The sequence below is a fragment of the Dipodomys spectabilis genome, unplaced genomic scaffold (assembly GCF_019054845.1).
Source record: "Dipodomys spectabilis isolate Male_0828 unplaced genomic scaffold, ASM1905484v1 ptg000273l, whole genome shotgun sequence".
Taxonomy (NCBI): domain Eukaryota; kingdom Metazoa; phylum Chordata; class Mammalia; order Rodentia; family Heteromyidae; genus Dipodomys; species Dipodomys spectabilis.
In genome coordinates, this window is record NW_024870950.1 from 9,841,386 (window position 1) to 9,853,007 (window position 11,622).

General features: G+C 46.9%; 1 protein-coding gene across 1 annotated transcript; it reads right to left on the bottom strand.

Moving 5' to 3' along the window:
• Window positions 1–1,286: 1,286 nt before the first annotated feature.
• LOC122126096 (pyrethroid hydrolase Ces2a-like) lies at window positions 1,287–9,211 on the bottom strand. The gene is made up of 12 exons (XM_042700667.1): window positions 9,139–9,211; window positions 6,932–7,136; window positions 5,919–6,054; window positions 5,160–5,293; window positions 4,820–5,078; window positions 4,302–4,400; window positions 3,867–4,007; window positions 3,645–3,725; window positions 3,273–3,417; window positions 2,646–2,783; window positions 2,066–2,138; window positions 1,287–1,658 (listed from the first exon to the last, which is right to left on the bottom strand). Exons 1-12 carry the CDS (start codon window positions 9,209–9,211, stop codon window positions 1,472–1,474), a joined length of 1,671 nt encoding a protein of 556 aa, XP_042556601.1. The 3' UTR covers window positions 1,287–1,471.
• Window positions 9,212–11,622: the final 2,411 nt, after the last annotated feature.

The following is an 11,622-nucleotide window of genomic DNA, read 5'->3' on the forward strand; positions in this document are numbered from 1 at the left end:
TCTAACGCATTTATAAGATTATCTCTTTGTTGCTTTGTATGTCCCTCCCCCACAGTATAACCCCTGTTTTCACTATATTTGATGTCAGTATAACTTATGGAGGAGGTGGGGAAAAACCAGTTGTTTAAGGATACAGGTGGACCTGTTGCAACAATGAGAAGTACAAGTTGTCATGTCCAAAACGAGCTTTACAACGTCGGTGCGGGGGGGGGGGGGGGCGGGGAGGAGGGAAGGGGGGAAGGAGAAGGGGGGGAGGGGGGAGGCTGGGAAGGGATGTGAAGGGTAAACCAAAGGAGGAGGCTGCAATGCTTGGTAAGAAATGTACGCATTATCCTGCCCATGTAATTGTAACCCCCCTGTACAGTATGTTCACAAATAAAATAAAATTAAATTAAAAAAAAATGATGTGTGCTTTCATAAAAATCACTCCTCAATAAAAGAAAAGATGTTAACTTGATCCTGAAAGCATTGTTTATAGTGACTATAAGCCAGAAATAATTCAGTTGGTATGTTATATTACATTGCACTATTTTTCCCCCCAAATTATACCTAATCTCAATACCAACTAAAACCAATTGGGCCAGGTAGTAGTGGCTTTTGCCTATAACATACCAATTCAAGAAGCTGAGATCTGAAGGTCAAGGTTCAAAGCCAGCCCAGGTAGAAAAGTTTGTGAGACTCTTAAATTCAATTTACCAGCAGAAAGCCAGAAGTAGAGGTTGGTGTAAGTCCCAGTGATCCAGCATTGAGTAGAAAAAGCCAAGTGAGCTGGCAAAGCCCTGAGTTCAAGTCCCAGAACTGGAATAGAAAACAAGCATACACAATCAGGTGTTTGCAAAATGCTGAGTATGAGGAAGTAATTAACTGTAAAGAGCGTGAAGGAACTTATTTGGATGAAAGAAACATTTTAACAAATGATATGGGAGTGATGTGGGTAAATTTCATTGCATATAAATTAATCCATAACAAAAAAATTTCTGGACCTGTGTGTGTGTGTGTGTGTGTGTGTGTGTGTGTGTGTGTGTTAGAGCAACTTAGAAATCAAATGGGTTTAATTGTTGGCTACTTATAATTTAAAAAAAAAAAGGAGGTTTGCTGAAGGTTATACATGTAATTTTGACTTGTGCTAGGAGTAAAGTGTTCAGAGCATCTTCATTTGAAGAGGGGCTAAGGACTTGGAGCAGACAAAAGTTGAGAAGATGAGATGAGTAAGGAAGGGACCCAGACTCAATGGGGCCTGGAGGACTGTACGCACCACTGGAGTAATACTGTTTCATTGACAAGGGGGCATTTATTGAGTGTGTCTAACAAGAGAGTGCTCAGGCAAGTGGGTCATGAACGTCATGCAGGCAGTTGTTCATAAGTATCGTCTGGTTGGGTGGCTGGCCGGCTGGATAAACAGAGGATGAACACTTGAGTACCAGCTGCTGACCCTACCTGCACTCAAGCCCCGTCCTTCCAACATAGACCACTACAGCTCTACGTGCTTCTCCTCAGCCCCTTTGAGCTCCTGGATCTTCTGGGGCAGAGTCTGGGTCCAGAACTTCAGCCGGGAGGCCTTCAGGGCCTGGCCCACGGCAGGATGGATACCAAGTTGTAGGTACTGCTCCTTCTGGTCAAACATGGGCCAATGGAGCAGGTCTTCGCTGTTGGGGTTCCTGTGGACACACCCTCCCAGGAGGAGGGGTGAGGGTCATTCTGAGTCCTTGTGAGCCTGCACCCAATCACCTCATTAGAGTCATGACAGGCAGCCCAACAATCAGGAGTGGGGGGAATGAGGGAAAACAAGGCCCTCCCCATAGTGTCTGTTCCTTATGGATCAGAGCCACCTCACAGAGGTGAGTGCTGATGTTTCCACAAAACTGTGGTCATCCTTTCAGGTCTCAGGGGCAGAAGAGAGGGACTTGACCTTATAAAGCACTCTATATGCGAGTGAGTCCTGGAGTTTGAGGTAGAGAGAGAGAGGTCATGTAATTAAGACTCACGAGTGCTCATGAGGATGCCACAAGGGCATCCACTAGGTGGACCCCATTCTGGGGAGGCAGGGTTAGGTGAATTATCTTACCCATTGCGGGCAAAGTTGGCCCAGTACTTCATCATCCTCCTGTTCAGTAGCTCCTCCTCCTCAGAAAAGTCAGCTGCACAGAGAATAAGAGCCCACGACTTGGCCAGTGTAAGGTGTCTACTTCTACTCTACACTCTTCCTGCAGCTGTGGTCTGATTCTCCATACTTGGACTGCTCCTTTCCCTCTGCCCCACCCAGGATCAGGCACTCCCATTGCACAACCTTCCATTCTTCATCCTGTCTCTAGCTGAATACACTTGTGTGTATTCCTGGACTGGAGAGCACTTGGACTTCCTTGCCAGTCCCTGGCAGTCATTTAGGGACAATCATAACTTCTAAGTATGCATTCTGTACTTATGTCTGACATCTTATTGCAGGTGGGGACAGGTGTTGGGAGCAAAGGTTGTTTGGGAAAAGGCTTGAATTCCAAACACTTGAAACTTTTTGAATGGTAAGATTTTGTACACTTGATCTTGGCCTGTCTCTGAGCTTGAGCTTCCTTATATAGACCATGAGGAAAATCAACCTACAGGTATCATAGTGTGTCCCATTCTAGCTTATAGAAATGAAGAGCACTCACGGTTGCTGCCATACAAGGAAGATCCGAAGACAAAGACAACCTCATCCCCATGATCAGCCCTCACATGTTGGGCCCTGGGTTTTGAGGTCAAGTTCTTACGATGTTGGAACTCATAGAAGTAGACAGGGGCATGGGAACCTGGAAGTGTAGACAAATTAGGACATGGTGACCCCTCAATTGGAGTTGTCCTCCCTCACCTTTGTTGATAAGATAGCTAGGCTGAAGCTGGCTGAAATCTGGAGTGTGAAGTGAGAAGCCTCAGGCAGGAGGAGGCCTTGCAAAGACCAAAGGTGGTCATCACAGTCAGTGATACATTCTCTGATTTCTAGGATGGGCTTTGATGTCAAGAATTGTATTTCCCTGCCATCTTCCTGGTGACCCCAATGGGAAAAGCTATGATTAAATCATGGCTTGAGTTTCCTATCTGTGTGGTCCTGGACTAGTAACTGAAGATTTAAGTTTCCTCTTCTGTAAAGTGCCAGTGATGCCTGTGCCGTACTGTGGCCATGAGAGTTTATTGACATGTGGAACATCAAGGATGGGGACTTGGACATCACAGAGCTGCGCTGGGATGCACAGCCCTGAGTTGCCCACTGCACAGTCAGGCTCAGCTACAGATGTACTCACTCTGAAAATGTGCTACTTGCAGTGCAGGCATCACAATCATAAAGTCTCCCATCAGGTCTTGGAACTGGATTTGGAGGGCCTGTGGGTCCTCGGTGTCCCCCATGTACTCTTCCATCAGCAGGTGAGCACACTCAGCAGGCAAGTTCTGTGCCAGGAAAATCAGAGAGAGTCAGGCTAGGCAGGAGTGCAGTGGCAGGGAGGAGACAGCCTCTGGGAAGGGAGATAGGACTTGGACCGTACTGTGGATAAAGCCAAGCTCTGGTGTAACCCTGCCACAAACACATTCATATACCATCCTGTAATCCTGAAGGTTACTGTGTGAACAATACCTTGTGGTTTCCCATCCATTGGTGCAGGTATCCAGATCCTTACCATGTGTCCTACCATATTCTGCATAATAGCTGGCAACGTGCTTTTATTTATTCCCTTTATGGTGTCAAGATGTCCCATGACCTGAGAGGTGGGCAGAGAGTTTAAGAGTGGAATTGTGTCGTCATGAAGGTATCATACCCTGTCCCACCCTGTACCTCTTGCCACTCACACACATAACAGAAGAGCTCCCTAGACTACTATTGAGTTAGAACAAAGCCTTACCTTGGGGATGACCCAGGAATACTCATCAGTGTTGACACCAATGATACTAAGGACAGGGTGGAAGTCAGCAGACATCAGCATCTCCTTTGGATGCCTGGGTAGGAAGATGCCATCCACCACTCCAGGGGTGATCCTGAACGTCTGAGAAGGCACCAATGATCAGAATTTGAGATCACATACTACATATTTTCTAATATTACATTTTTTATTTCCATCCTATCGCAGTTCTTCCCAGTATTCTCTTTCATGCATATCCCAAGACAGCAAACACTTGAGTTAGCCTCTGACAGTTTTCATTTTATATCCAGGGTTACAAACTAGAGTCACTGGTTCGGAACGTTAGGACTAGGTGATTCACACCATATCTCCCTTTTTCCCTCAGGGAGCAGTGGGCTGGTTGCCCTGTCAGACCCTCACCCCACCATTCAGCCTGACCTTGGTAATAGCCAGCATTTCCTCTTCACTCTTGGCCCGCAGGCAGCTCACTAGGGCCTCTGAGTCAAGCTGCTCACAGGCAGACAGGTTGGCCACCATCTGGAAAGCAATCAGGCAGCATCTGCCTCACCCTCTGAAGTAGCGAGAGAAGTTTGCCCAAACCCAGACTGATGCAAGTTACTCCAAATCTCTTTGGGTTTACACTGTGGATTGCTGTAGGTATAAAATTGTTCCCACTTTCATGATGCTCAGGGACCTTGGTTGGAGGGTTCATCTCCCCTGCTTACATGGTTATGTCCACATGGAAGAATCTGGGTGTAGCCTTGATGATCACAGACCACACTCAACCTCTGTGAGGTTGAAAGGTATGTATGCTACCCCTGAACACTCAGCAATTCCCAAGGAGTTTCCAAGTTACCTCCATGGTCCTTTTTGTCCCAAGCAAGCAGAGTGAACGAGGGGCTCTTACGTGAGGGGAAATACAGGGGGTTTGGACCAGAGCAGCTGAGGACACTCACTGAGGAGACTGCTTCAGAGGAGCTGGAGATGAGGTCTGGCAGCAGGGCCACCCCACTCTGCATGATGGCACCATGGAAGAGTCCTCGGGACATGGGGGACACGACATGTGAGGACACACTCATGCCACCTGCAGATGCGCCAAAAATGGTGACACGGTCGGGGTTGCCTCCAAAGTGGGCGATATTCTGTTGGACCCAGCGTAGGGCGGCCACCTGGTCCAGGAAGCCCCAGTTTCCAGTGGCATGCTGGTCTCCAGTGCTGAGAAGTGGCAGAGACAAGGGTCACAGGGCTGTCCTGGCTGTGCTTGGCCCTCATTGTCCATCTCAATCCCACACTCACCTGAAGAAGCCCGGGACTCCCAGACGGTACTGGATAGTGACCACCACCACATGCTCAGTGGCTGCCAGCCTGGATCCATCATTCATTGAAGCCATACCTACAACCAGTGCACCACCATGGATCCACACCATCACCTGGGAAAGTCAAGACAGCTGTTGTTGATTCTCATTCAGCCCCTTTTCTACCTCTGGTTTCCATTACACTATCCATGGCTTTGGCTTCGTACAGCTGCCATCATATAAGGAACTGCCTCAGGACCTCCTGAACTTGTCCCTGGGTGAGAGTTACAAGTGAAATCATTATCCTTGAGGTCTACTCCAGGAATCCAAGTCTGGAGTATTGGTGTCCTTACTCTCTTGCCTATGTAAAATGGGAGAAAAGGGACATTTCCCTGATTATCTCACTTTCATGTGAGTCAAATGAATCACATACTAGCATTGGCACAATGCATAACGCACAACTTGGGCCTTCTCAAACTTCAGCTCTTGGGTTCCTCAGTAAGTCTTCTGGGCTCAAGTTAGCAGAGTGAGTTCTTGTTTGAAGGAACCAAGGCCTCTATCATCTGGGAACAGTTAGACTCTGCATCCCCCTGTACCAGTGGTGAGTGACCCTCCCTGGGTGAGTGATATTTGGAACCTGATAATGAAACTTCTCATGAGGTTCCACACTGCCTCAGAAACCAGGCTGTTCTTGCCACTACTAAGAGTCATGCAGAAGAAATGTTCTCCCACAAAGTAAAAACAAAGTTCTGACACTCACAGGCAGGTTAGAGCCCTCCTGGGCACTGGCAGGAGAATAGATATTGAGATAAAGGCAGTCTTCAGATATGGAGATGGGAGGTATTATTAGCTTCACCGTAGTCAGCATATTCATTATATCAGCATTTTGCAGACACCTGGTTACAGTCATAGACAATTATTCCAGAATTTGTCTCTGAATCTGACTTTGAGGCTAGACTTGTTCCCAGCCACTGTGAACCTGTGCTGCACTGGTACTCTGTTTATACAGAATCTTTTCTGATGTTTCTTCCAACCCAGGTATAGGACATATATACCTGGATTGGGTGAGACTCTCCATCTCAAGCTAGGATGGAGCTCTGACTTTACCTTGTTGTATACATTGGATTTCTCTCCCTCTAAGCCTTGGAAATATTGACTCATAAGTCTTCTAGAAGTGTTGGCTACAAGGGCTAACAGACCTCTCTGTGCCAGTTAAAGCATGGCCATTGTTGCTGCTGGTAAGAAGAGTGATAGTCAGTTACACATAAAGTAGTGGGACACTGCTGAAATCCTAATCCAGACCCTGAGGGAACCACATTCCTTCTACCATGTCTCCAGTTGGAAGCACATAGACTTTTCCTCAGCCAATGCCACCTGGCCCTTTGGTTGGCACAGTGACTGCGGAGCTTTGTTTCTTCACAGAGCTCCTACTGTTGTCCTCCTCAGGGATCTGTAGCATCTGCTGCTGGACCAAGAGCTGTGTCCAAGAGCTGTGGATTGTATGGACAATCCAAGTAAAGCTTTCCCAGAAATTCATTCCTTGATGGCAGAAAACAATTGGCATGATCCAAGTCATGGCACAAGTATATCTCTGTGTTTAGCACCTGGCGTTAGCACTGTTCATATGCAAAGCCAGAGCAATGAGCCTGGCAAAGCTGCTCCACCTACTATATGGGAAATGAAAATAGAATGTAGAGTTTACATGGGAGAAATACTGAGCCTGGTCTATGGTGCCCATCCCACCACAGAGATTCTCATCCAACAAGAGCTTACATGGCTGGGTAGGAGGTGGCATCTCTCACACCACTCCAAGCTTCAGGTTGCTCAGGAGGGGCAAACCGCAGTGGTCCTACAGGTGGCTTGGCAAAGGGAATGCCCAGGAAGGTGTGCACTCCCACATTGCTATCCTTCACATGGATGAGGCTGCCCCGCACCTGCCCAGTTTGTGTGGTTCTGATGGGGCTGGCTGGGGCCTGGCCTGTGGGTAGAGAGATGCACATGAGAGTTGGGTGCCACTCATGCTGTGGCTTCTGTTGGCTCTATGCCACCCACAGCTCAGCCTGGCAAGGTCCTCTGACCTGCAGGTTCAATGGTTTCACATACATTCTGTCTGCATGACTGTGCTCCGAAACCACTGTTTTCACTGACCTGACCCAGACCTTCCTACCTGGCAGGCTCCTGATGTTCTTTGGGTCTTGATATCATCATTAAACCCTAGGAACTTCAATGTTGGGTGATTGGAGAATAAGCATCATTTCCAGGAACCTAACAGGTTTTGCTAGGGACTAGCAAGACTCTGGGGATTGGACTGAACATTTCCAGTTCTCAAGGAACTCACACTGGAGGTATCTAAAATGCCAAAAAGTAATAGGGCTGCAAGGGAAGAGTCACACAGCTTTGATCAGATCATGAAAATCTGGCCTGCTTATGGTGGGGATTGAAGAGGGAAGAGGCCATTGGAAATCAACTTAGGGTCCACAATAACATGTTTGTAAAATCATGATAATTCTTTAAATGGATACTTCATTCATTGGGTTTTTCTCTCCTTTAAGACAGAGAATCCTTTTGTGTGTGCTCACATATAGTAGCCCCAAAGCTCCTTCATGTGTTTTGAGACATCCAGTCAGGCCCACAATCTGTGGCTGTTTTGTTATCAGTACCAATTCCACCTCCACTGGAACCTTCTCTCCCCCATTATTACCTTCAGGCTGCAGAAATTCACCAATCTAATCTGTTTGTATAAGAAAAGTAACTCTCCTGCTCCTAAGCATGCTCCAGGAGCCTGTTGTGACTCAGCAAGCTTCCTGTCGCCTCCTATGGCTGAAGCCAAGATAGCAACCACAAACAGACATCAATTTCCCAATATCTTTCCAAATCCAAAGACATACCCCTGACCTCCATGTTGTCTATGTAAGAGTTTTATCTAGATGGGAACTCTGACCCTGGACCTCACTGTGGCCACTAGCCACTCATGCTTCATAGTTGTTACAGTAAAAAGACCAACATTGCTCAGGTTCCTGTTAAAAATTAGCTACCTGCATGTTGCTTCAAGCCCCTCATGAAATACTATGAGGAAGCTGAGCCATGCAGTGGCAAAGAATGACCCTTGAAATAGGAGATTTAAAACTCTGGGTCTTCTGAATAACAAGGTTTGCACAATCAGCTCTTCCTGTTGCGAAAATTGATACCTTGGATCACTATTTCATAATCAATACCCAGATCCTGATCAAGAACAGGTAAGGGAGGGAATCTGGTAGGAGTGGGCCATGGGTAAGGTAAGGGGAACTCCTTAGTGCAGATTAAATAGGAAAGGGTAGGAGAGTTCATCAGGGCCCATCCAAGCTTGCTCTGGTGTGAGGGGATCAAACATTGCACATACATAATTCTGGACATAATTCTCTGGTGGCATGAGCTCCTGATAAAGACTTGAAGACTGTGTAGCAGGCAAAGGGCACATCCTCTATTACCTTAGAAGCCAAGCCAAGTCTTTGCCTAGAGTTGACACTTAGGTGAAAGAAGCACAGTGGCATCTCAGTTCAACTTCTTGATGTGTTCCTGGGGGAGGTATAGCTCTTCCAGAACCAGAAACCTTGGACCATACCAAGATGTTTCTCTGGCAATGAAGGGTACGCAATCAGTTTGAATGACAATTATGTTAGCAGGTTGAGTAGCAGTTACAACTACAGCTGCAACAACAAATGGAGGAAGGAAATGTCCCAAATCCTTGACTGTCTGTAACATGTCAGTGCACTTTACACACTTTCATATGGGCCTCACTCCTCTGTGTCCTCAGGCACCTATGACCCTCTCTGAGCTATATGATCACCACCATGGGCATTTTGTAGCACCAATTTTCCGTAATATCATTGTCATCTCTACCTTCCCCTATCCCTTCTCCGGCTCAAACTCTGCTCTGCCCAATGTGGCAGATGTCACCCTGGTGCCTTCCCAACAGACAGGTCCCCCTGTAGAAGTCTCACCTTGGATCTGTGGGAGAAGCAGGAACCCATAGATCACTGTGGTCAGCCAAGCAGGAAGTCTGTTCAGCAGCATGGCTGTCTCCCAGCGTGATTTCTGTGTCTCTATGCAGCACACTGAAACTCAAGCAACATGTACAATTCACCTAGACCTTGCCCAGCCAGGAGTTTGGACCTGACAGGGAGTAGGTGGGGACATAGGAAAGGCTGGGTAAGGCTGTTCCTGTTAGAGAGTGCCACTGACAGGGCAGAGGTCACAGGAAATTAGTGGCCAGCACTCTTGGTGGGAGGCCTTCCTTTCTCCTACTTTCCTTTGCCCTCATCCACAGGTGCTGTGTTGTTTCTGTTGCCCTCGAGATTCTTGGAACTGTCACTGTGGTGAAGATTGTATTGGAGAAATTCAGGGCTGGTCTGCAGAGAAGCAGGCTTAGGATTCCATAGATGCACAATGCCCTCACCTCCCATGGGGCAAAGCTGAGCACTTGGAGCATAAGCAGGGAGCTATGACTGTGTTCATTTTGACATTGCTCCTTGAACTCATTGCTCTTACACTACCAAGTCCACTTTCAAGTTTCTCCATCCCCCAGAGTCATGAGGGTTCACATGGATGCTTCCACAATTAGGAACTGCTTTTCCATTTAAACATAGTTGTCACTGTGGCATTTTTAAGGACCCATGATCCTATTCTGTGGCTTCCCTGGTGGCTGAGGTCAAGGGCAGGCCTGATAAACCTTTATAAACCTGATAAACACACCTGATAAACCTTTAAAAGGAACTTGCTGGTTGCAGCACTGTGAAGAGACAGGGCTCTATGGGCCTGTGGTAATCTGGGAGCCAGTTCTATAACTGGGAGTGTGTACAACATAGATCCTGCTAAGATGCAGTGAGACACCAGGAGCCAAGCGCTTCAGCAAAGCCTGACTTTCCCTAGGAAGTGTGCCAGGCTCAACCTCACACTATCTTTACTGCCTGTGAGAACCAGCTTTGATTTTTCAATCTGGTGCACCACCAGTCTACAGCCAGGCACCACAAACTTTCCTTCTTGATACCCTTCCTACTCCCTTGGCAGGACTTGGCTAAAGATTCTCTGACCTCCATTCCAGCTACACAATCTGATGTGCACTCATGGTCTTCAATCTGATTAACTGTCCCAGGACAGAGAGGAGACTCTTCTACCCAGATCTGGGCAGATGCTCTTGGTAGACTTACACACAGTTTGGAGATTAAACAAAGAGTTAGATCACCATCAGCACACATTTACTGCAGAGCCTCTAGCCACAGATCAATGATTCACTCCTGCTTATAGGCTAGGGTTTTTTGTTTTTGTTTTTTTTTAGTGGATTCATGGGAATGTTAGTGTAATCTGGTAGGTGATGATTAAAAAAAAAGTAACTAATGTGGTACTTCTGCCCCTGGATTATTGTGTATGGTGTGTTTGTGTGTGTGTGTGTGTGCGCGCGTGCGCACGCGCACTGGTACTGGGGATTGAACTGAGAGCCTGAGAGCTATCCCTTAACTTGTTCACTCAAGTCTAGTGCTGCGCTTGACTGGAGCTAAAGCTCTATTGCCAGCTTTTTGCTGCTTAACAGGAGAGAAGAATCTCATGGACTTTCCTACCAAGGCTGGCTTCAAACTGAAGCCTCAAATCTCAGTCTCTTGAGGGTTAAGTATAGGCCACCAGCCTGTACCTCATGCATTCTGTGGAGGTTAATCAGGAAGTAAGGAAGGGAATGAAGCAGAGGGTGATAGCTCAATGTCCTGGTCTGTTGCCAGCCAAATGGGAAACAGCAGACAAGGGGAGAAATTGAGGCTGGAGTGTGTGAAAATCCAAGCAATGGTCTAGAGCCTCAGGATAAGGACATTTGGCTGCTCAGATTCAACAGTTCTCTCTGACCTTCATTCTCCTAACCTAATCAGCATCTGGGCTGGGGAGCTGAGCGTCTAGGTCCTTGATGTTCAGGATCCAGTAACAAGTTCTATGAATTTTACTGAAAATCACAAGGCTTCCTGTTAATATCATGGTTGTGGTGTCCACTGCAAGGCTGAAGTTTCCCAGGTGCCCTGCCACTTCCTGCATCATCATTCAGAGACCCTGGCATCCACAATAACCATGTTAATAGTAAAAACATGGAATGAAAGGATTTTTGAAGCATTTCTGTATGTTTGAGAGGTTGATGAAAACTTACTTATCCCTAGTGATATGGACAAAGACAGGGCGACAGAGACAGAATAGAAAGACAAAGTCAAAGAGAGAAGGAGAGAGAGGGAAAAAGAGAGATAGGCAGACACACAGACAGAGGCAAATACAGACATGGACATATAGACACAGAGAGACAACCAAAAAGAGAAACAGAGAAAGCAAGCAAGCAAGACACAAGCCTGGTGCCAGTGGCTTATACATGTAATCCTAGCATCTCAGGAAGCATAGAATTGAGGATCTTGGTCCAAAGCCAGTCCAGGTAATACTTTTTATCTCCAATTAGACAA

What these genes read in the sequence shown, in the direction of transcription:
- LOC122126096 (XM_042700667.1), bottom strand. Translation starts at nt 9,211, where the DNA reads ATGCTGCTGAACAGACTTCCTGCTTGGCTGACCACAGTGATCTATGGG. An exon ending in GCAAGTAGCACATTTTCAGA is followed by an intron (nt 2,784 to 3,272) that starts GTGAGTACATCT and finishes CTACACTTCCAG; the next exon opens with GTTCCCATGCCCCTGTCTAC. An exon ending in TTCCTTGTATGGCAGCAACC is followed by an intron (nt 2,139 to 2,645) that starts GTGAGTGCTCTT and finishes TTCTCTGTGCAG; the next exon opens with CTGACTTTTCTGAGGAGGAG.